This window comes from Salvelinus fontinalis, chromosome 40 (genome assembly GCF_029448725.1).
Source record: "Salvelinus fontinalis isolate EN_2023a chromosome 40, ASM2944872v1, whole genome shotgun sequence".
Lineage (NCBI taxonomy): Eukaryota > Metazoa > Chordata > Actinopteri > Salmoniformes > Salmonidae > Salvelinus > Salvelinus fontinalis.
This window is the reverse complement of record NC_074704.1, coordinates 20,614,896-20,640,310: the sequence shown is the minus strand read 5'-3', so window position 1 is coordinate 20,640,310 and position 25,415 is coordinate 20,614,896. Positions and strand designations below refer to the sequence as shown.

Below are 25,415 nucleotides of genomic sequence, written 5' to 3'. Positions count from 1 at the left end.
CCAGCCTCCAACAGTGTTGAATGGAAAGAGACATCTGTTACACAAAACACCATAAAGTCTAATGACGTTTTTGGATTCCATTAGGCCAGAATTGGTGCGCCCACTGCTGTCCGTGAGTGTTTCAGTGCCAGCCACTCATCTCTGCCTTGGCAAAAATGTCAGTATTCTCATCTGACCACATCGCATTTCGGATCGTAGGCTATACCACCTGTTTTCAAGTCCATTCACTAACTTTTCATGGCTCTGAAATGCGGTAATTATACAAAGTGGTGTATTAGCATAGATTAATATTTTTTGCTCATGTTTTACCGATATAGCCTACCCCCACTATTTATTTTTGCCAGGACCATACCGCCTTACTTTCACCTCTGTCTCTATCTATCTCTATGTCACCAATCCTACATGTCTTCTTGTAGAGGTGCTCCTGAGCCACCTGGCCATGTTAGCAAGAGCTGCATTATAACAAATTCTACAGACCATAACATCTGTTGTACTACAACATCTAAATACCTCGAGAATGCAGTTTGTTCTCCTACAGGGTGAGCACAGATAGGTTTCACTTTCAGAGATCAATCATCACTGCAGTTTTTTCTTCCTCAGCATAAAATGTTTTGTGCAATCAAATCACAGGGTTCGTATAAATCAACAGGTATCCAATAGAATTCCAACATGATCAAGCTAGACAACACCTTTGCTTCTACAGTGTTTTGACTGATTCATGACACTGTTATTGTTATGGATTCCCCCGCCTTTGAGTTTTATAACTTCATGCAGCTCACTCCACCCATCACCTGACGGCGCCAGAGAGACTAGGGCAGGGACATGTGGGTACGCAGACCCGTGAGCAAGTGGAGCCCCTAATGATGAATTCAGACTTTTGTTGCGTCTCCCACTCTCATCAAAATGGCCCATCTCTGGACTAGGGGTATCATAAACTGTCTCCCAAAACTCCTGGTGTCTTCTGCTACCAGGCCTGGCAAGCCACAGATAGGTGGCTAGGGAGGTTGCCAGGGGGAAGAAGACCCGACAGTCCTTCTGCCGGCTTAGGTCAGAGCCTCCTCAGTCTCTCTCCAGGTGGACAAGAGTGATGGAGTGCGTGGATGGAAGTGAGCGATGTTGTTATTGAAACTTATGCATTTACAGTTGGTTGTTACGACTGCCAGTTGTTAATAGTAGTTGAAGCCATCTATGTGTTATGCAGTCCTTTGCTTATGTCACTATCTCCTTATACCAGGGGTGTTGAACTCATTTTACCCCGGAGGCCGCATTCTGTCTTCAACAAGGTCCGGAGGTCCACACTGAAAATTGGCTATACTGTATTTCCTTGCCATCAAAATTTGCTAAACATAGTCCTCCATTGTTTTTTTGTGTGTTTCCGATGCTCCCTGACTGTCTAGTGATTGTTAGCGAGCTGGACAGTCAAGAAACTGTATAAATATAGGTCTATTATCATTTATAGTTTCCATTTGGTTTTAGTCATTTTAAAGTATATTGAGTTAGACCCCCCCCTCCCCAAAGAATTCAGCCGCAGGTGTTTTATTACTCAAACCACCTGTGGCCCGGATTGGACCCCCTCAGGTCTTATGTTTGACATCCCTGCCTTATACAGTCAATATTATAATTGCTCTTTTGCTATTACTCAGAACCACATCCATCTCATACGTATGTCCTCTGGAAATAACGTTTTCTATTGTGTGCAACTCTCGGTGAGGTTGCCTTATTCCTCTGACTGGAAAATGTAGCAGTGAGTCACAGACCAGCCCAACTGGAGAACCGCTCTCTTTCACTGTTATGACTGTTCATAACACTGTTATGACTGGTTCATGAAGGCATTATGAGAGGCTGCTTCAAGTAAGTGATGCACACAATGCTGCAGTCTGTTAATAAAGCTTTGAAACCAAGAGAACATGCAAATCAACTCAGTAAAATACATTTATTGACAGTAAAAGTTCAGTCGTCTTAATTGTCGCCTTTTTAATTTTTACACAAAAATATCAAAATACTTTACAGGGCATTAAATCTGAATATTGGCAAATTCATTGTTGATTAATTCTCTCTAACAAATACACTGTACATTGACAACAATGCTTGTCTTTTATTAAATGCAGTGCTCAATTTAAATTTCATAAAACATTTTTTGAGAACAATGCATTTAAAAACTATGCGTAGTCAAACTTGGTATTTAGCTACTGATTTGCGAGACTTAACTGCATTTCATGCATTTTATGTCCCAAGAAGTTAGTTCCATTTTCGTCAAACTTCATTGAGAGAGGTGCTTAAATATGATGTAATACGTAACAGATACACATAACAGCATACATACACAATAACATGGATTATCTTTGTTACCCAAACTTCAAAGCTTAGAAAATGAATGTGTCTATACACAAACACATTTAAGTATACAATTTGCACTCAAACAATAAAATAAAATAAAAAGTATATATATAAAAAAAAAGATTTACATTTATTGGGCCAAATCGCCCCAGTGCAACATGGGAAAGATTCCCTTTCAAGATTCCTTCGCGGTACTCTTTCAGTCAAAACAACCTCTTCGACATGTTCTTTCCTAGATTTCTACCTTAATCGTACAACAACTCATAAGGACGTACTTGTTCAACCGCAGACCTCCTTTGGAAGTCCTGTCAATAAGGAGGAATAGGCTCATGTGTTATCAACGTTAACATTCTCCTATAGTCTCGTTGCTACAGTATTTTGCCAACTAACATAGTCGCTTGAAAGTTCCTCACTGACAAATAACAACAAAAACAGAACAGATCTAATACTTACCGATATCACATGTACGGGAGGTCAATATCGAGGTTGCAAACAGAAAACTAACACACATTTGGAAATGATCTTTGACCTTAGCTAAATGAGGAAATTATCAAATAAGTTGAGTAACGAACAACACAAAGGAAAAATATTATTCCAGTCGAACAGTGAGTTAAAAGACCTGGGAGAATGGGCAATGTTAATAGATTAGCTTGATCCCAGCACAGAAGGACCTGTTGTTATGTGCCACACAAGAAAGTAGATGCAGCAGGCAGTAAAAAAATAATAATTACATATTACAGTTCCCGAGTTGCCTATGTGTTCTGAATGGTAACATTTATAACTTGACATCATGATCTCAGTAGTAAGACATACTGTACATAGTAGTGTTATTAGAATGACGTAACAGATGTCATAGGCAGTCGTATCATAACAGATGAAGTCACCTGATGACAATTGAATCAACACTGACCTGATGAAACCAATAAGAGTTTGAGTCACAATTGTATAACAACATAGTCACAAATACCATGACTGCTATGTCATTACTATGACAGCCTTTTATAGATCTTACGACAAAGTAAAGTGATACCATCTAACATGGGATGTTGCTTGTTAGTTCTTCTAAGAAACAGAACAATGAGCAGCATCTTAAGACACAATTACAGATGATTTGAGACCTACCGATAAACATATTTTCATTTTACAATTGTTGACATGATCACCGTTGCCTATCAATAGTATAAATGGTAAGATTGAAAAGAGTGCTTCCCCTAAATCTGAAATAACGGTAATTGTAACCAGAACAAAAACTAGATTAAGAAATTAATAAGACAAAAGAAGCTGCCTTTTGGCTGTTAAGTGTCAGTTAAATTTCCTCAGTAATTCTAGCGTTATTTTAAGGCATTGACAACTATACAGTATTGCTAAAAGAACAACTAGTTTTCCGGGCATCAACAGAACAATATGTACAACAGAAACAAATAAGAAAACACTAACACTTCAGGATAGAGTGCAAAATATTCATACTAACTTATCAGTTCCAAGTATCCAAATGTCCCTTATTGGGTTCTATATCAGCAGAGTACACATGGGTTGAGGAAACAAAAATATGAATTTCTTACATATTTACTTGGGACAATTTTCAAATGTTTGGTTTCGTTTGATTAATCTTGGCAGCGGCACACATATTGAACATCATACATTCTCTCTAAATTCTCACGGGTGGACTGAGGCATAGTTCGCACTCTACACTGTCGATGCCAGTCCCCAGATCATTTGATGCCAGCCTGTAGCTGTGACATTTAATAGGATAAAATAGGAATATCATAGTTGTACAATATATGGGAGGGAAGACAATGAAAGGAAGACAGACCTTGAGGAAGACAGTTGATGTTTAGAGAGGTGTCAGACAGAATTGTTCTCACCAAGGATGTTTGGAGGGATACATTGGTTCCACAGGGGTATAATTGCTTAAGTGGAGGGTTAGTGCTTCAGTAAAGTTATGGCCTAAGGACACTTTGGCCCAAAACACTCACACCCAAATTCCAAGTCGACACTTAGCCCTACCCATAGGCACTCCAGGAAATCTAAAAAGATTGGATAGGTTTAAAGTTTACCATGTCTTCTGATTGGCTAGGTGGAATAGTCCTCATATTGTTTACGCCCATCTAATCATTTCAGATCTCAGGAAGTGCCTTGAGAGTAGCGGCTAGGGGTTGATTTGGAATTGATTACCAGAGTCCAATTTCTATGCTGGACCCCAATACTCTCCACATTTACCGTCAGGACACCAGAATCTCTGGCTCTTGCTACAAGAGCGAACCCAATTGGTCTAGTTAACAGATTAGTGCAATTCAATCACAGACCACTGTATTTATGCTCTCTGAAAGCTGCCTACACACATACAGACCTAGAAGAAAAGAACATCCACAAATAAAAGTAATTCAATGCATTAAAAATTAAACATAACCATTTAAATCGATCCCATTATACATTCATAAAAGACGGGGAAAGATAGAGATGATAGAAGACAAAGAGTTCAAGAGTCTTTCAGATGGAGATTAAAGGTGACATTAGTTTCTGATGGAACAGCTTGATTACTTTCCTTTCCCCTGTTATAGCTGCTGTTATAGCTGCTGTTATAGCCGCAACAGTTCAGACACGAAGATAGCATATCAGCCATTCTTGTCTCCGCCCTTCTCTCCCACCCCCTGAAATTAAACACATTTAAAACTGACCTGTGAGTTTAGATGTTTGGCCTACACATACATTTATCCACATTATATCCTCAGGTTTGACAGCATTACAAAGCAAGTCAACCTCCTAGAAATAAGTTTATTCTTTAAAGCTTCAGTTGATCAAGAATTGACATATACAATGGCCTATTCAAATAAGGAGTCTCGAACAACTGCATATCGGCACTCACCCCGGACTTGTGAAGTGCATTCTCCTGCAGGCCGAAGAGGGGGTTTCCCTGGCCACCCTGCAGGGGCGAGGCCCCCAGGTTGGGGGACTGGGCAGTGGGGGTGGAGGTAAGGGCCCCGGTCAGTGTGAGGCGCTGTAGCTCCCTCTGCCGCTGCTGCTGCAGCATCTGATAGACCACCAACTGCTGCTCCTGAGACACACACAGCCCAAGAGATAAGGGACTTGAAAATGGGTAGTGATATGCTCATCCAAAATTAATCTACCGGTGCTGGGCCAAAAAAAGACTGCAGCATATACTGTTTTTTTTCTCCATTTACTTTTTGGGACCAAAATAAACCTGGCCATGGTCACACTCATTGAATAATCAGGGTTTAACAGTCAATCAGATTGGTAACTTTTTGAATCATTTGGAACAGAGAAACTAGAGGCCATGAATAACTTGGGCAAAAAGAATGGCACTGATTGGCCTATAGGTGACACCGTTATAAGCAGTCTCACTTAGACCCTCATATCCACCGCCCTGTTTGACCTAGAGACTTGAACGTTTGTATGTACAGTTCCTTCAGTAAGTATTCCCAACCCTTGACTTTTTCAACATTTTGTTGTGTTACAGCCCAAATTTACAATTTATAAAATGTTGTGTCACACAATAACCCACAATGTGGAAGTGGAATTATGTTTTTAGAAATGTTTACAAATTAATTAAAAATGAAAAGCTGAAATGTCTTGAGTCAAGTATTTAACCCCCTTTGTTAAGCCTATATAAGTTCAGTACTAAAAGGTTGCTCAACAAGTCACATAATACATTACATGGACTAATAATAGTGTTTATGATGATTTTTGAAGGACTACCTCATCTCTGTACCCCACACATACAACTAAGGTCCCTCAGTTGAGCAGTGAATTTCAAACACCACAAACACTAGGGAGATTTTCCAATGCTTGGCAAAGAAGTGCCACCTATTGGTAGATGAGCCCCCCCAAAAAAACAGACATTGAATATCCCTTTGAGTATGGTGAAGATATTAATTACACTTTGGATGGTGTATCAATACACCCTGTCACTACAAAGATACAGGCGTCCTTCCTAACTCAGTTGCCGGAGAGGAAGGAAACCGCACAGGGAAAAGAAGAAAGCCTGTACAGAGTAAACATATTCCAAAACATGCATCCTGTTTGCACTAAGACACTAAAGTAAAACTGCAAAGAAATTAACTTTATGTCCTGAATACAAAGCATTATGTTTTGGCAAATCTAACACATCACTGAGTACCAGTCTGCTTTCCAACAGAAACTGTGAGACAAATTGACCTTTCAGCTGGATAACCTAAAACACAAGGCTAAATATATACTGGAGTTGGTTACCAAGATGACATTGAATGTTCCTGGGTTGCCTAGTTACAGTTTTGACTTAAATTGGCTTTAAAATAATAATGTGCAACTATTGTACAATCCAGGTGTGCACAGCTCTTAGAGATTTACCCAGAAAGACTCACAGCTATAATCGCTGCCAAAGGTGATTCTAACAAGCATTCACTCAGGGGTGTGAATACTTATGTAAATGAGATATTTCTGTATTTCATTTTCAAAACATTTGCAAACATGTCTAAAAACATGTTTTCACTTCATTATTATGGGGTATTGTGTGTAGATAAGTGGAAAAAAAACAAATATTTAATAAATTTTGAATTCAGGCTGTAACACAACAAAATGTGGAATAAATCAAGGGGTTTGAATACTCTCTGAGGGCAATGTAGGTGTCTTTCCTCATGCTGAACAAATTTGCCTCAAAGACCCATAATGTCCGTTAGGACAGTTTTTCATCAATCTTGGACATTTTGGAAAACCTTGGAAAAACTTATTCTCATGAACCATAAATCCAATAACAATTTGGTATGTAGACCCATCTCTTAACTTAATTTGAGAAAAGCTAAGGGATTGGTTAAGAGATGGCTAAGTTTTTGATAAATCAGGAAATCAATTTTACGCGTCAATTGAAATCCCTTGTAAATCCACTTCACAATGGCATATCAACTTGAAACGTTTTAGGTCATCAAAGACATTACCATGAAGAACCATAAGTTTGGCATTGATATCTCAAAACAATATGGAAAATATTAACAATTCACTTTTTGACTATGTAACGCTAATGCTTAAAATTGTCATAAAAACATTTATTCGCATGGACTAAAAGTCAGATTCAGTCCAAATTTGGTTTTGGACTCACAATAGTCCCTAAAGAGTTTGAGAAAATATCATTGATGCATTCAAAGATGGTCACACTATACTTGTTACAAAGGCTCATGGCAGAAACCAGGTATCCCCTCTACTCTGGCCACGCCCCTCGCTTCCCACTCACCTCACCTGCTCCACTCTGCTCATTAGCACCCTTGACTATTAAAGCAGCAGTTTCTCCCTCCAGTCTTTCTTATTCTTGTTGGTGAATGCATGGGGTGGCCATCTTATGTTTTCCTGTCCGTGTTGTGCATGACTGACAAGTGAGTACTTTATATTATTGAGGATGTATAAATGTTAATATTAAGATCCTTTTTAGTTGATGTTAAAGTTTATATACTGCTGCCAAATGACTTAATACAATTTCCTGTCAGTCCGGCATGTGAGATGCATTTCAGTTATTTATTTATCCCTTCTGCACTTGTCAGTCATGCTTGTATTTTAACGTGTATATATCACCCTCTTGTATTTCCCTAGTAAACCACAACATAGCCCTGCAACCTTCCCCCATGTGCTCCTGTGTCGTGTGTGTGCAAATAACCCCCCCCCCCCCCCCCCTATTTGGATACCTGCTTCAGCTCCTTATTTCATCTGCCGCCTTATCGATGCGCCATAGTGGCACCTTGAACCCTGAACCAGGCAAAACCTCCTTCAGTCCACCGTTGCTATATGGAACAACCAGAGGCGCAGAAGCCATTCCCAAAAACACACTGCCAGGAGTGAAAGTAAGGTGGTACGGAAAAGATATGGCGTCCCGGGAAAACTAAATGTTGGGGGTACGCCTTATTGGTAAAACATGAGCCTGTAAAAATAATTTGAACAAAATGTCAGAAGAACTGTAGGCTATTACATCACTTTTTTATCATTACCGCAAGTCAGAGGCATGAAAAAGTAGCAAATGGACTTGAAAACAGATCATATAGCATATGCTTCAAATGCGATGTGGTTTGACGAAAACCCTGATATTTTGACAAGGCAGAGATGAGCGGCTGACACCGAGACGTGCCCGGACAGCAATGGACGCATAAATTCTGTCCTAACGACAATCGCCAAATGTCATTACACTTTTTAATATTTTGTGTAACAGATGTCTCTTTCCATTCACCATTATTTGGAGGCTGGGAATATGTTGCAAGTGGATGAACATGCGCGGGTAGGTATTTGACACTCATATGAAAACATCATGACTGGTTGTGTTTATACCACAATAAATTGACATGCTGTCCTTGTTTATTAATCTTCTGTATTACTTCATGTTTGGTGTGGACCCCGGGAAGGCTAGCTACTGCTTTAGCAACAGCTAATGGGGATCCTAATAAAATACCAAATTAAAGGTCATACATTTTAAAAGTTCAATTACAATTCTTTACAACTAGGCCCACAGAGATCCTATTGAATTAATAGGGATTCTATATGTTATATATATTTTTTGGTGCACTACAGGACGTCCTGTACCGGGAAGAAAATAATTCCACTTTCACCCCTGCACAGAAGTACAAAGAATCTGAGGAGGAACAAGAGAGAGACTTCAAAGTTCAACCCTCATAACCGGACAACTCATGACCTCGTCCATCATAGGTCAGGACAATCCAAATCCAACAGCTCCTGGCTATGATTCAAGCTTTAAAGACAACTGTCGAAAATCATGGAGTAATTTTTGAGAAGCTGAGGTTTCAGATGGCACCTTCTAGCACAAATTCCAGTCCAAAACAATACACCAACGCAGCTCCCAGCGTTGGCATTAGCTACACCTGATCAAGCTCATGCAACACCTGAACCACCAGCAGTGGGCTGCCATTCCAGGGCTGCAGCCGCCCCCTACCAATCACCTCTGCCACCTCACCTCCAGACTCATCCTATCCAACCTCAACCTAAACAGCTCCAGCCTGTAGCGCCCCCTAACAAGCCTAGCTCCAAATAAAAAATATGATATTACACGCCCATTTAAAACACTGTAAATCCAATCCACAGTGGCCTATCAACTTGAAACTTGTCATCACTATCATAGACATTCCTAAGACGAACCACACTGAATTTGGTAATATATTAAAAAAACAAGGAAACTAATAACTAATTATTTGCATATGTAACACTAATTCTCAAAATCATCTCATGAACCACATGTCAGATTCACTCCAGATGTTGTATTTAGAATCATGATTGCACATAAAGGAAGATAGTTCCTACATGATCGAGTGATCTTGTGTCCTTTTTGTCATCCTGTGAACCCCGTTCATTGCTGCTTACAGCTATATTTTAATCATGTACAGTTGAAGTCGGAAGTTTACACACACCTTAGCCAAATACATTTAAACTCAAGTTTTTCACAATTCCTGACATTTAATCCGAGTAAAAATTCCCTGTCTTAGGTCAGTTAGGATCACCACTTTCTTTTAAGAATGTGAAATGTCAGAATAATAGTAGAGAGAATGATTTATTTCAGCTTTTATTTATTTCATCACATTCCCACTGGGTCAGAAGTTTACATACACTCAATTAGTATTTGATAGCATTGCCTTTAAATTGTTTAACTTGGATCAAACGTTTCAGGTAGCCTTCCACAAGCTTCCCACAATAAGATGGATGAATTTTGGCCCATTCCTCCTGACAGAGATGGTGTAACTGAGTCAGGTTTGTAGGCCTCCTTGCTCGCACACGTCTTTTTCAGTTCTGCCCACACATTTTCCATAGGATTGAGGTCAGGGCTTTGTGATGGCCACTCCAATACCTTGACCTGGTTGTCCTTAAGCCATTTTGCCACAACTTTGGAAGTTTGTTTGGTGTCATTGTCCATTTGGAAGACCCATTTGCGACCAAGCTTTAACTTCCTGACTGATGTCTTGAGATGTTGCTTCAATATATCCACATTATTTTCCTCCCTCATGATGCCATCTATTTCGTGAAGTGCACCAGTCCCTCCTGCAGCAAAGCACCCCCACAACATGATGCTGCCACCCCCCGTGCTTCACGGTTGGGATGGTGTTCTTCGGCTTGCAAGCTTCCCACCTTTTCCTCCAAACATAACGATGGCCATTATGGCCAAACAGTTCTATTTTTGTTACATCAGACCAGAGGACATTTCTCCAAAAAGTACAATCTTTGTCCCCATGTACAGTTGCAAATTGTAGTCTGGCTTTTTATGGCAGTTTTGGAGCAGTGGCATCTTCCTTGCTGAGCAGCCTTTCAGGTTATGTCGATATAGGACTCGTTTAACTGTGAATACAGATACTTTTGTACCTGTTTCCTCCAGCATCTTCACAAGGTCCTTTGCTGTTGTTCTGGGATTGATTTGCACTTTTCGCACCAAAGTACATTCATCTCTAGGAGACAGATTGATTTTCCCATGATGTCAAGCAAAGAGACACTGTGTATGAAGGTAGGCCTTGAAATACATCTACAGGTACACCTCCAATTGACTCAAATTATGTCAGTTAGCCTATCAGAAGCTTCTAAAGCCATGACATCATTTTCTGGAATTTTCCAAGCTGTTTGAAGGCACAGTCAACTTAGTGTATGTAAACTTCTGACCCACTGGAATTGTGATACAGTGAATTATAAGTGAAATAATCTGCCTGTAAACAATTGTTGGGAAAATTACTTGTGTCATGCACAAAGAAGATGTCCTAACCGACTTGCCAAAACTATAGTTTGTTAACAAGAATTTTGTGGAGTGGTTGAAAAAACGAGTTTTAATGACTCCAACCTAAGTGTATGTAAACTTCCGACTTCAACTGTATCTCTTATTTCGGTCCTGAAAATTCATCCATTAATACGGTTTCAGTTTTATTTTAACTTCTTATGACGACCCCATCTTATCATCATGGTTGTGTTGTATTGCGTTACCAAACATCAAGAGCATGTACTGCAAGTGTTTGCATGTCTGAGTGTGTTTGTAAGGCCTGGTAGAGTCATTACTGGAGTGAAGTGCTGCTGGAGAAGGAGCTGCTTCTGCTGTTCAGACAGGAGGGAAGACCTGAAACACAACGATGTTAAATATTACTCATCATGGGACACTTCCAGTCCAAACAACACTTACCAACCCATTAGTCACGACACAAATCATTTACAGTAACAGTCTAGACCAGAATCAGTCAGCACAGCCAGTCACAACAAGACATCAACTGTCTGTCAGTCAGACTATATAAAAATGTATCACGGTCACAAAAAAAATGGCCGTGGCTATCACAACAACAACTACTGATCAACAGCAATCAACAAACAACATCCTCACAAAACAATCAACCAACACTATCCCCAACAATTATACTTTTCTGGTGATCAGACAGAGAGGAGGTACTCACGGACTCATGCTCTTGGGGAGCTGCAGGCCCTGTGCCAGTGCCTGGGGGCCCAAAGGAGGAGGCTGGGGCCGCAGGGCCGGCAGGGTGGGCTGGGGGCCGTTTTGGACAGGTGACTGGATCACCCCGTTCAGGCTGCCCAGCACGCCGTTCATGTTCAGCTGGGGACTTCCTGCTAGGGAGGCCATGAGCCCGCCAACCATGGAACTGCTGGCCTGACTGAGGCCCCCCAGGCTGTCAGTCAAACCCCGACCGTTCAGCAAGGGCTGGCCGAAGGAGGCAGGACTCTGCTGTGGGGGCGGAGTGCTCTGGAAGGAGAGGGAGGAGCTACTGTGGGAGGGACTACCAGAGTGGAGCTCCTAGAGTCGGAAGAGAAAAACACAGGGTAAAACTAACAGGACAGTTATGGTTCATTTAAAGGTGAAATCTGTGAGTTTCATTTCCCCATATTTCATATATTAACATTCCCTCAATGTAATAACACGCATGCCCCGCCCACCTGAGGATCTGTCTTTTTCACCCATCTATTTCCTGTGTTTGAGGGGTGAAAATTCACGTGTCACTTAAATTTCCCTGGATTAATTGCTTTCATTTTACTCCTGTGACTCTTTCATACTCTTGCTTGTGCCTGTCATTTTCCCCCGTTAACGTTACGACCGTGGAAACGTTCGTAATGACCTGTCAAGCACACTCTGGTAATGGCTAAAATGGGCTCAATGGAATACATTGTCTTTACATTGATTCTGTAAAAAATGCTAAAGCTTCGTTAGGGATTTAACGCACCGTCTTGACACTTCCATCACAAGAAGGATAACTTTATTTTAATGGCCGTTCATTTTTTTGCGGAATTTGAAAAAGTAATAATTTAATACAGTTGAAATGTTTACAAATTAGAGGCTCTGAAATGAAAGCATCTTCCGAAAATGAAGACTCGGATTATAGTCATATTAGTTTGATCTCGCAAATGTAAAGTATGTTTAGATACTGTAGGTGTAATCTAGAGCCAAGCGTGTTGATTTTTACTCTGAGGGTATCCTGCTATTATCACACTTGTTGAATTATGCAAGGGAACGTGAGAACAACAGTAATTAATGGGGCAGTTAAGTCTGCACAGGTGAGTGCAGGTAGGGTGGACAGAGGTAGTGTTTGGGGGTTGCAGCCCTGTGCCACCCCTTTATGTTAATTTATTCGTATATGCAAATAAAACCTGCCGTATTTATACAAACAACACATATAGAATTGTCTTTATTTTAACACAAAACACCCCCAAAAATACCCAATACAATAAGAACATTTATATATGAGTGCATTCTAATAAAAAAAGTGAAATTTTACAATAAATCGAATACCTGAATTCCTACCAAAATCCCTAAACTCATTATTCGTCCGTGCCAGTAAGAAGAGTATCTTCATCCATTGTCCTTCTGTTGCATTTTTAACAATTTAGATGACCGTTGCTACTCAATGCACAAACAAGTAGAGGCAGCACCTTTGATTGGAAACGAAACTCAGATGTCACCTTTAACGCTACAGTTTGGGATAAAGGGCAAGAGTATTGGATAACTAACTACATAGTGGGTTCAGGTGTTGGCCGGTACTAAGCAAGGTACGTTGGGCACAAAGGGGTTCTCACCTCGGATGAGATGATGAAGGAGGTGTCATTCAGGAAGCAGCTTTTAGACAGGTGACTCTTATTGGTGCTGAGGGGGTCTATAGGGACAAGAGAGGTAGACACACAGGGATATAGATACAGGGACAGGGAACCAACTACAAAAACACAACACACAACTGTCTAGAATATACTGACAAAAACAAGGTTCGTGTTTGGGGATGGTGACACTCTTTCCAGACTAGCAAACTAACAACGAATGAGGGAAGGAGGATGGGAAGCTTCTGAGAGGAGGGTTTCCTGAATCTGACCGTGTGCGGAGGAGAGGAAGCTGATGTGGGTGGTGGTGGGCACTAGGCCCTGGGCGGAGTGGTGGGAGTGGTGGACCTGCGGGGGGAAGGGACAGGCCAGCTCCACGTTGAGCAGCTGCAGCCGCTCCTTCTTGGCCGTCAGGCTGAGAATCTGGTCCTGGAGACGCTGGTTCTCCTGCTGCAGCGAGTGGAGGGACTGGAGCATCTCTACAACTGGAGGAGAGAGACGGAAAGGGGGAGGGAGACGGGAGAAGAAAGTGAGAGTAGAGCACTGTATTAGAGTCAAATGTGTTTTTTGTTACAGTTTCCATACTAAGCCATTTTATTTAAAATAATTTTTTTTAACTAGGCAAGTCAGTTAAGAACAAATTCTTATCTACAATGACAGCCTAGGAACAGTGGGTTAACTGCCTTGTTCAGGGGCAGAACGACAGATTACCTGGTCAGCTCGGGGATTCGAACTTGCAACCTTTCAGTTACTGGCCCAACGCTCTAACCACTAGGCTACCTGCCGCTACGGGCTGTGAAACACTAATGATCATCGCTGAACAGCACAGCACATTTTAAAGGCTCTGAAAGCAAGTGTATCAGACTGACTCGGGTTGATAAGAATCCACTTCCTCTTCAAAGAGTCCAAAAATACATTTGACATTGGGTGTGTATGACAGACTGTGTCATAAAGGCAGACACATCGCCCAAAAAAGACAAATCCTCAGTGAATGAAGATATATTATAGACTGCCACAAAGCATCCCCGTGTACTTACTGTTGGCACCCATCTCTCCGTTCCCATGCTTCTCCAGGAGGAGCTCTATGTGGGAGCTGGATGGAGGGACGTTTTCAGGGCGACCTCTGACCCCAGGGCCCACACCCTCCCTCTGGTCAAACAGTAGAGGCAGACAGCTCATAGGAGACCTGAGAGAATAACAGTGGTAAATGAACAGGGATATGGCTTAAGAGAACAGAGACAGATTTAAATGGAATAACATTGGTACACAAGAGACAGAATAATAAAGTATACAAAAGTAAAAGTGACAGTATGAGAGAATAGTATTGATAGTGACAGTGAGAGGTAATAGTATTGATAGTGACAGTGAGAGAGAATAGTATTGATAGTGACAGTGAGAGAGAATAGTACTGATCGTGACAGTGAGAGAGAATAGTATTGATAGTGACAGTGAGAGAGTTTAGTACTGATCGTGACAGTGAGAGAGAATAGTATTGATAGTGAAAGTGAGAGAGAATAGTACTGATCGTGACAGTGAGAGAGAATAGTACTGATCGTGACAGTGAGAGAGAATAGTACTGATCGTGACAGTGAGAGAGAATAGTATTGATAGTGACAGTGAGAGAGAGCAGTGTTGATAGTGACAGTGAGAGATAACATTTGACAGTGAGAGAGAACAGTGTTGATAGTGACAGTGAGAGAGAATAGTGTTGATAGTGACAGTGAGAGAGAATAGTGTTGATAGTGACAGTGAGAGAGAATAGTATTGATAGTGACAGTGAGAGAGTTTAGTACTGATCGTGACAGTGAGAGAGAATAGTATTGATAGTGACAGTGAGAGAGAATACTACTGATCGTGACAGTGAGAGAGAATAGTACTGATCGTGACAGTGAGAGAGAATAGTACTGATCGTGACAGTGAGAGAGAATAGTATTGATAGTGACAGTGAGAGAGAGCAGTGTTGATAGTGACAGTGAGAGATAACATTTGACAGTGAGAGAGAACAGTGTTGATAGTGACAGTGAGAGAGAACAGTGTTGATAGTGACAGTGAGAGAGAACAGTGTTGATAGTGACAGTGAGAGATAATAGTGTTGATAGTGACAGTGAGAGAGAACAGTGTTGATAGTGACAGTGAGAGAGAACAGTGTTGATAGTGACCCTCTAGAGAGAACAGTGTTGATAGTGACAGTGAGAGAGAACAGTGTTGATAGTGACAGTGAGAGAGAACAGTGTTGATAGTGACAGTGAGAGAGAATAGTGTTGATAGTGACAGTGAGAGAGAATAGTGTTGATAGTGACAGTGAGAGAGTACAGTGTTGATAACAGTGAGAGAGAACAGTGTTGATAGTGACAGTGAGAGAGAACAGTGTTGATAGTGACAGTGAGAGAGAACAGTGTTGATAGTGACAGTGAGAGAGAACAGTGTTGATAGTGACAGTGAGAGATAACAGTGTTAATAGTGACAGTGAGAGAGAACAGTGTTGATAACAGTGAGAGTAGAGTCATACAGAAACTTACTGTGAGGAAAGGCTCTCTCGTGGCGAGTTGTCGTGACATGGGAAGCGACAGTCGTCCATCTCGGACTCTGAGAGGAGAGAGAGCAATCCTGATAAACTAGCAGGGAGCTACAGTAGGGGAGACTGGGGTAAGTTGAGCTGTTTTTACACTCAGCATCACTCCGTCAAGGGAAATACAGTATGTCTTTCTGTTTTGAAAACATAGCTTGTCCAAAAAAAAGTGGTCTCTTGGCACAACTTAGTTGAGCTGTGGGACAGGGTAAGTTAAGCCGCATACACATTTCTGTACTAAATTAAACATTACCACTACCCTTTTAAAACCATGTCTATCTTCATTTCCCAAACACAATTCGACACAATCGCTTTTTGTCTTTTAATAATTTTAAGCATCTTTTAACAGAGGTTTGACACCTAAGGCCCTGTTGTTACCTTATATCCCTGAGATAATACCTTGATTTTTTCTGCCTGGGAAGAAAACCCTTCCATTTGCTCAACCATTGGCTCAACTTACCCCATGACCATTGGCTCAACTTACCCCATGACCATTTCAACTTACCCCATGACCATTTCAACTTACCCCATGACCATTGGCTCAACTTACCCCATGATCATTGGCTCAACTTACCCCATGACCATTGGCTCAACTTACCCCATGATCATTGGCTCAACTTACCCCATGACCATTGGCTCAACTTACCCCATGACCATTGGCTCAACTTACCCCATGACCATTGGCTCAACTTACCCCATGACCATTGGCTCAACTTACCCCATGACCATTGGCTCAACTTACCCCATGACCATTGGCTCAACTTACCCCATGACCATTGGCTCAACTTACCCCATGGAAACATTTGGACTATATTATCCCACACACACACAACGATGCACTTTCCTGCTGGTTTACGACCTCATATTGAAGCTTATACAGACCCCAACTGATGTATAGAACAATCTTAAAATGATCTACTTTGGTTTAGATACAAGCATCATGAAACCTCTAACCCAAAAAATTCATTTGACTTAAATGTATTTCTACCTAACTTGCTAACCACTTTTCCCACGTGATTTCTTCCGTCACAGACTGAAATGAAGACCCCTTCCGTAAATATTTGGTAAAATTATTAATTTGTGTGTATGGTTTCCTAGAAACAAGGGTGGCTCAACTTACCCCTTTGTCTCAATTTACCCCACTCTCCCCTCTGTAACTTCATAGCAAACATAAGTATCTCACTAACGACTGTGTGTGTGTTACCTTGAAGTGAGGTCTGGGCTTGGCTCAGTAGTGAGGGCAGTGTACGGGCAGTAGAAAGGACCCTGCCAAACGGCTGAGAGGAGCTGAGGCTGTAGGAAGAGCTGGAACATGGGTGCACCTACAAGGGTTTAACACACACAGAACAAAGTTAGGATCTCATTTACCTGGCAACTGAATACATGTGGGAGACTATTTTCGTTGTAACGTGATATCGCTGATAAACTCAGTCATGGGCTGCGTTTCAAATGGAACTATATATGCACTACTTTGACCAGGGCCCTCAAAAGTAGTGCACTACAGATGTAGGATCTTAATTTGATCACCCTGTTGCAGGAGAACTTTCCTGCAATGCAGGACATTTTTAACTTGTAGTGTATTTGAGGTTTAAAAAGGCGCCCGAAGTTTGTAATTTCCACCTTGAAATGTCAGACTCCTTTATGGAAAAATGTATCAACCCCTACAAAAGTGTCCATGAATTAAAATCCACATAATAATTCATATTTCCTGCAGAAGCAGGATCATTTTTCTGCTGTAGCAAACTGGCTCAAATGAAGATCATACATCTGTATATGGGTAATAGTGTGCAATTAGGAAAGAAGACGAAAGCTCTGCTACCTGATCCGAGCTCGACGGGCTCTGACATTATACACCGGGTTAGGGCCGGGTGGGGCCTGTTTTATCATCAATAACTAGGGTACGGGCAGGGCCCGGGTATCACTAAATTGATCACAAAAATGTTGAAGCTGAGCCATTTGCTCGTGCTCTGCTGCGCAGTACAGTCATATCTGGCTAAGATCGCAACATGACGTCACAAGTGTTTCAACCTTATTTCACAGAGTTTCGAGTGACGATAAGTATCCAACAGCTAACTGCTCTCTCATGTCTCTTCATTGAGCAGAGCAGCCCAAGCGGAGCCGTTGCCATGGATACTCACAGACTCAAAGAGCAGGGAGCTCGTGACAGACAGAGAGGAGCAGCTAATGGATTGACTAACGCAGGAAGTTATTTCTGGTTTTGGCCAGGACCGGGCCTTCAATTTGGCAGAAGCAATCGGGCCTGGGTAGGGTAGGGCCTGAACGTTGCGGGTATGGGTAAGGCTCTAACGCAGACATGACGTTGATTGCTGGAGTACCTGTGTGTTGAGGGCAGAGTTGACTGGTTGAAGTGACAGTGTGGAGACGTGAGATGGCAGGAGTCCTGATGAGAGAGCGGTGCTACATATGCCTCCGCCCAACGACAGAGGGGTGTTACAGACACCCTCACTCAAAGACAGAGGGCCCTCGTGACTGGTGTAGATTCCTAACCAAGAGAATAATATCAGACTTAATTCATAAATGCCATTAATTTATAGAACACACACACACACAACCGCACACCTAAAACTGTTGAGGTCATATCTTGTCAGAGGAGAGCGAAAGCAGGAAGTCAACCCAGCCATTGACGCACATGCTCTCTCTGTTGACACTACACACAAAACCACAATCTAACAAATCTCTTTACGACGCACAGATCACTAACTACCTAAGATTTACTACGTACGGGTAAAGTCTGCACTTCTAGTTCTGCTCAAAAAGTCACAAGCAAAAAGCTTTACACATACAAGGGTTCCTTCCTCTTATTTTTACTCAATCTGTTACACTTCTTCATCCTTTTCTTTCTCTGTCGTGCAAATATGTACAAGCTTAAATCTGGCCGCCATTTTCTAAACGAGGTATCTTGCTTCTGAATACACATACTTATAATGTGTACGTTCATCATCCACAGCCACAATACATAGAAATGCTGTGTATTATTTTCACATGCAAGTGCACACAGGAAGCTAGAGGGCTACCACACAGAGACTACGCCCACTCACGACGGATCTGGTGAGAGACTCACCGGAGCCGAGCAGCGTATTGCCGCGGCCTGTGGAGAAACTGACGCTAGAGGAAGTGGAGGGGAAGGAGGAGGAGGAGAGGGAGGAGGTGGGCAGGGTGGAGGAGTACGCTGTGTGGGGGAGGGAGGAGGAGCTGGGGAAGAGCGAGGAGGACGAGGTGGAGGAGGAGGTTAGGGAAGGAGGTGGAGCAGGAGCCGTGTGGTGATGGTGCTGACGGTACTCCTCCTCTCGCCTCTCCGTCCGCTCCCGGTTCTTGCTCCCCCGCGGGCGCCCCGGACCGTGCCGGCTCTTCTTGTTGCCACGGTGCCTCCTCTCCCGGTGTGTTGGCAGCGGTGGTGGGGGCGTGGCCTTGTCCTCCTCTAGGTCGGCCTCCTCCAGTATAGGGGGCGTGGCTAGGTGCGGGGACTTGAGAAGCGACTTGGAAAGCTTGTAGTCCCCCGAGGAGGAGGAAGTGATTTTGCGGAGCTTGCTGCTGCCGCCGCCTAGCCCACCCGAGGAGGAAGTGATGCGCATGATGGAGCCGAAGGTGGAGATGGTGACCTTGGTCTCGAAAGAGTTGGCCTCGCCCTCTGACCTCTCGGGACCCTGCGACGACCCTCCGTGAGGTCCGTCAACCGGGGTCAGGGCCGGGGGCTGCAGAGAGGCCTTGTTGTGGTATTTACTATTGTCTAATTCCTCCTCCTCTTCTTTCTCTTCTTCCTTTTCCTCCTCCTCTTCCTCGTCATCTTCCTCAGGCGCTGTCCGTCTGGTCCGCTCGTCCCGGGGCTCCTCGGCGCCGTGCTCGTCCGCTCCTCGGTCGGGGTCGCGCTCCAAACGAGAGGTAGAGGAGAACGGGAGGAAGTCTTGGGAGCCGCCACCTGGGAATACACACAATAGTAATTCCTAAACACAGCACAATAACCAGACAACAATATACGGTGCAGTTATACCTAAACCATTATAAAACACACGTTCAGACTAAACACAGTGAAGTTATACCAAAACAAAGAGTTCTGCACTAGAGAGTTGGTTATTCACAAACAGAACTGACTGAGAAGTTGCTTGGACACAAAATGGCCGGTTATTTGGTCCATAAAGGATTAGCTTTGTACCAGTGTTGAAGGGACTGGAGGAGCAAGATGAAGAGGAGCAGCTCTTGCCAATGCTTCCTGTCTTCTTACTGCGATGTCCCAGCTGGCCGTGAGAGCTCAACCTCTTCGAATTCCCCTCGCTGTCCTTGTTGCTGTGGTGACCCGACGACAACTAAATCAACAACACAGAGAGGTCACGAGGGGGGGGGGTGGGGAGATGTGTCATTAGATTGAGAAGCGGTTTGATGTCATAGATTAGAGCCATTTACGCTCGTTAGAAAGTATTGTGAGACGGTCCTGTTAGAGAGTTCAACCAAGGACCTCACCGGAATAAAACCATTTTCTCAAATGTGTCCATTTAGAAATACACAATAGTTCAAACTATTTAGGAAACCAAATGGTTATACTAGAACAATGAAGGAAGAGGATTGGTGGATGTGGGGAAAGATTAGATAGAGAGAGAAAGAGAGAGTTAAGAGAGGTTAGAGACTGAGGGCATTTAGGGGTGTAAATATTGGGATTGGCTTCACCTTGTCCATGCTGCTGGACAGTGAGGACCCCAGACCATCAGAGGACTTTTTATGCCGCTCCTTTAGCCTCACCTTGTCCTTGTGACTCTGAACGAAACCAAAAGGGAGAGGCTGAGGATTTGAGCATTCATGCAAATACACCAATACAAGCCACACCAGGCAATAGTCAAATGCACGTTCGGTACGTACACACAATACACAGACACTCACCTTCCTGAGCCTGTGGTGGTGGGAGCCGTGTTTGTCCTGGGCGGGGGACGTGGAGCGCCCCCTGGAGTGGCCGAAGGCGCTGCGTTCTGTGTTCTCTCCACTGGAGCGCATCTTCCTCTGCTACAGGACCCCACAGAGGAGAGGCAGAGAGTCACACCGCTGCCAACCGTAACGGTCGCAGGGGCAAGTACAGCTATAGGGGCAATAGCTAGAGCTACAGGGTCAACTAGGGGGCGGAAGCTATTTCTCCACGCCGGTTTGAAAAGCGATGTCTCCTTAGCCTTCCTCAATGCAGCATGTGAATGGAAGTTACACAACCAAGTGGAAGTTGTACGTCCTTTCCAAAGCCTTCTTATTACCCAACACAACAGATTTCATTCCATTTAAATGAAGAAGAACTGGAGCTCTCCTAGAAAGCTGAAAACAGACTCGAATAGATTTGCCAGTCTCTTACCATCTTGATGTAATGGTGCTTGCAGTAGCCACAGTACTTGACGTTGTCAGCCTCAGGGCCCTCCTCCTCACACAGCAGGCCAGCCATCTGAGCACTGCACAGGGTCAGACAGTCAGACAGATGGGAGAGGGGACACACACACACAAACACACACACACACACACACAGACCACTCACCAGGTGACGTGGAAGGCTTGTCGACAGCCCTGGTGGTTGCACGTCATGCAGGCGCCACAAGCAGCCTTGCTCTCTCGCCCATGGTCCTCACAGATATAACACGTCTAGAGAGAGGGGAGGAGAAAGATGAACAAGAAGGAACCAGAACATATCTCCTCTTATCAACATCAGATGTCATGTCCACCTGAAATCACTCACAGATCTACTGGGCAGACTTAGCTATGGAAGGGAAATCGGGTCGTTCCATGAAATTAGTGCTTTTTTGCATTAAATAAAAAGTGAAGACTACTCAAAGGGTACCTAATTGGTGGAACGACCCAAATCTAGATGTCTGTAGGTGTATCTATGCCAAATGGCATCCCATTCCCTGTAGAGCGCACTACCTTTGACCAGGGCCCATATGGCTAAAAAGTAGTGCACTGTACTCTGGGCTCTGGTCAAAAGTAGTGCACGACATAGAGAATAGGGTTCCATTTGGGACACAGTCAGTGTGATACTGTTCAACTGTATGGGCCTAACCAGTGCCCAAAGTCCAACCCTAGCCTGTCATTGATAGCAGCCTGTTATGAAACATTCTACCCCCCCCCCCCCCCTCTTCACACCTCGCTCCCCTACGGCTATTACCCAGACAGAGGGGGCTAGCTGTCTGCCTAGCAACAGGTGCTGGACAAAAGAACAGCGGGCTCCTTACCTTTCTTCTCTTCTACCCCTCCTTCCCTTCATCTACACCCTCCTTCCCTTCATCTCCCCCTCCTCTCCCCTTGTGAGCCAAAGGGAAACAGAGGAACGGCATCTGGAGCTACTGTAAAGGAGGGGGGAAGCTGGTGGGCTTATTGAGCCTTCACTCATTGTCTGCGTCCCAAAAGGCACCCTATTCTCTGTGTAGCAAAACCACTTTTGACCAGGGCCCATTTGGGATAGTGTACTATTTGGGACACGACCCATTGTCCACTCAAACGCTCTCTAAGAATGCAGGGCAGCAAATCCAGATGAATGGCTCTGACAACCCAGACCAGAGAGGTGCAAGCAATTTACTGTAGCTGCCCCTGACATGGTAACACGAGACCACTACAAGACAAGCACTCACTATCGTTCAGCAGCAAGAGTCTTACTAGCTTCCCATTGACTCGAATAGAACTGTAAACCAATCATATAAAAGCTTTCATTCAAACAATCTGTCTGGTGGGCATATGCTGAATATAGATTTTCCCACAATAGCGATCACTCAAGACCATTAGGCCTAAAAGCATACAGACGGTGGCGGGATACATGGCACATGACCATCCAGATGCCAACTCTAAAGGCTAACTTGCAGAGAGGACTTGAAAGAGAGGGCTTAGGAAAAACTCTGGATGATCTCATGAAAGCTTTGCCTGTGCAAAAATATAGTTTGTGTGGAATTTTGAAGATAGGCACATAGATGGACAACCATTTACTCTGGCTAAAGACATATCAGTACATATCTCCAATGTCATTCAATCTTTACAGGCCAATAAAAATGCATTTCAAATGACGGTCAGAACATCCTTCACGAAAGACAAACAAGGTTATCAAAAGTTGACAGTGAACAGTGAAGAATACCTTGATGTATCTGTCGTGAGGGACGTACTGTAGTACGATAGGCTCCATGGTGAGAACGTTAGCGAACTGCACCTCGGGAATATAGAGTGCACAAACCACATGGGCCCAGCCTGGAGAGAGAACAGCTCACATTAGTACACACACACACACACACACACACACACACACACACACACACACACACACACACACACACACACACACACACACACACACACACACACACACACCCTCTGACGTGCATACACACACATTGACACAAACACATTATATGAGTGTAAGACAAGGGAAACGTGGAGGGAGGCGGGATTGATGGAAAGTGGAGGATGAAGAATAGAGGAAAGAAAGTCAGCCTCCAGTAGATTACCTCCACTGTCTGTCCTCTTGAGGGCGCCATCTTTGTGAGGGCACAACTCACATCTCTGATGAGAAATGAGAGCACACCTCACAATAACCAACTACGCACAGTAGCTTCAATAGCACACTCTACTACCAGTGTTATTACTACAACAGGCAGGGATATGCTGTACATTGATAGACATGCAGTACATTACATTGATTTGAATGAGTATACGGATAATATGTTGATATACTGGACATATATACTCACCACTCTGGCAGCTCTCTCCTGAGACTCACATTTTCGACAGAACCACGGGCCAGTGGGCACCTGGACAATACCATAGCACGCTGTGACACACACACACATACACACACACACACACACACACACACACATACACACATAAATAAAGACAAAAATACAGACAAATCTTTAGTCTACCCCTCAAATGAATGAGACACAAACAAGTTCCATTACTTATTAGTTATGTAACTAACTCACTTCTTGGTATACCTTCAACTTTTAATTAATATTTTAGTTTTACTGTTGAGAGCAAGCATAGAGTAAGTAGCCTTGTACGAGCCAGAACGACTCATAGGAGCAAGAACCAATCTCCCGTTTCTGTAGCGTGAAGCCGCTTGATGTACAAGTACACCCCCTGGACAGGATGCTAGTCTATCACTGGGCTTTACCCCCAATCTATCTCATTAATGCTGAGTGCCAAGCAGAGATGCAGCAGGACCCATTTTACAGTCTTTGGTATGACTCAGCCGGGAATCAAACTCCCAACCTTTTCAGGACAGACACTCTTACCACAAGGCAACTGAATTGAGAGATGGCATAGCCAGGGCATAAAGTTAAGTGTGACAATGATTTATATATTTCTTGTCAAAGATATTCCCGAGATGATCCCAATATTGATAGGCTATTGATGTAGGTCACCTTTTTCCGAAGACTTTGCAAGACATAGGCTGATTTATAATACTATGAGGTGAATCACAGTTTGTAAACTCATATTGTATTGTGTGTCGGCTACAGACGATATTGTTCTTGATGCTTACTACATAGCACAATAAATAAAAGCCACGGGGATATACTGCGACGGTGTGCACAACCCTTATAGCCTTACAACCGTAAAGGTGTACACATTAAATCATAATTCATGGCTCTTATTCGAATCAAAACCGATGGACACATTGAGTGGATCCATTGCTGCATGGCTGAGATACAAAGATGTCAACAAAGAATGTGGATGCATCGTTGAGGAAACAATTCATCCGCAAGGCCCGATAGGCCAGCAAGTCTGCTGCTCCAGTAGTAGCAAATGCTTCCTAACGATGCGTAACTTTGTATCGAATAATAGCCATTCTACCAAAACCGCAATAGTCGGCGCCATAAGGGCTCGATGTAATGTTATATGTCCCCTCTCGCACCACGGCAACGCGTGTTAAAGGAAAACACCCCCTCCCACATAAACACAGACAGACACGCACCCACGTAGGTACGCACCACCCCATCCTTGCCCCAATACCGTAATTACATTGTAGTATAGCAAGCTAGTTACCCTGGTGAACAGCGACGCTGCACCCGTGCCCATCACAGTATACAAGAGGATTTTCAGCCCAGCCTCGCTCATCGGAACACACGCAGCAACCTCCAACCATTTCCCGCATACTGTTCCCATACGGTATTTTATACGGTTTTGCGGCGACTTAAATCGCCAGGGTGTCAAGTAGTCCCTGACTTCAACAGTGTATCAAACATGGTAGTCGGTAGTCGTGCTACACTGCAACCGAGAATGAATTTCAGCGTGGGGTTCGGGTACAGCGAGTATTTTCCGTGATGTCTTCCCGTCCCCCGTAGAACCGATGCAGTGCGCATGCCCACATCTGCAGAATAATCTCACTGTGTGACGATGACAATATTTCCATCCCTTGAAGTTGTATGTCCCCAGTTGTCCATGCTCAATGACAACATATATCCCCCCGTTCTACATTATAATGACAAAACAGGCCAAT

The 25,415-nt window shown here is 43.3% G+C and overlaps 1 protein-coding gene across 2 annotated transcripts; it reads right to left on the bottom strand.

Annotated features, from left to right (window-relative positions):
• Nucleotides 1-1,919: 1,919 nt before the first annotated feature.
• Nucleotides 1,920-25,415, bottom strand: LOC129839131 (protein AF-17-like). 2 transcript variants are annotated; one of them, XM_055906407.1, is made up of 20 exons: nt 24,962-25,414; nt 23,665-23,744; nt 23,422-23,476; nt 23,055-23,164; nt 21,474-21,577; nt 21,297-21,390; nt 20,843-20,962; nt 20,633-20,719; nt 20,124-20,274; nt 19,035-19,889; nt 18,289-18,455; nt 17,157-17,274; nt 15,903-15,969; nt 14,421-14,569; nt 13,656-13,868; nt 13,369-13,445; nt 11,739-12,094; nt 11,353-11,410; nt 5,204-5,392; nt 1,920-4,988 (listed from the first exon to the last, which is right to left on the bottom strand). In XM_055906407.1, exons 1-20 carry the CDS (start codon nt 25,068-25,070, stop codon nt 4,953-4,955), a joined length of 3,195 nt encoding a protein of 1,064 aa, XP_055762382.1. In that variant the 5' UTR covers nt 25,071-25,414; the 3' UTR covers nt 1,920-4,952. The 2 variants fall into 2 exon arrangements, with proteins under 2 accessions (XP_055762382.1, XP_055762381.1); XM_055906406.1 differs by lacking the exon at nt 1,920-4,988 and having other exon boundaries at nt 4,995-5,392; nt 24,962-25,415.

Excerpts from the sequence above, each read along its gene's own strand:
- LOC129839131 (XM_055906406.1), bottom strand. The coding sequence starts at position 25,070 with ATGCGGGAAATGGTTGGAGGTTGCTGCGTGTGTTCCGATGAGCGAGGC. Across the intron at positions 21,391-21,473 it reads CAAGCCTTCCACGTCACCTG|TGCTCAGATGGCTGGCCTGC; the intron begins GTGAGTGGTCTG and ends GACCCTGTGCAG. Across the intron at positions 13,446-13,655 it reads CTTCCTCTCCTCCGCACACG|ACCCCCTCAGCACCAATAAG; the intron begins GTCAGATTCAGG and ends TTGTCCCTATAG.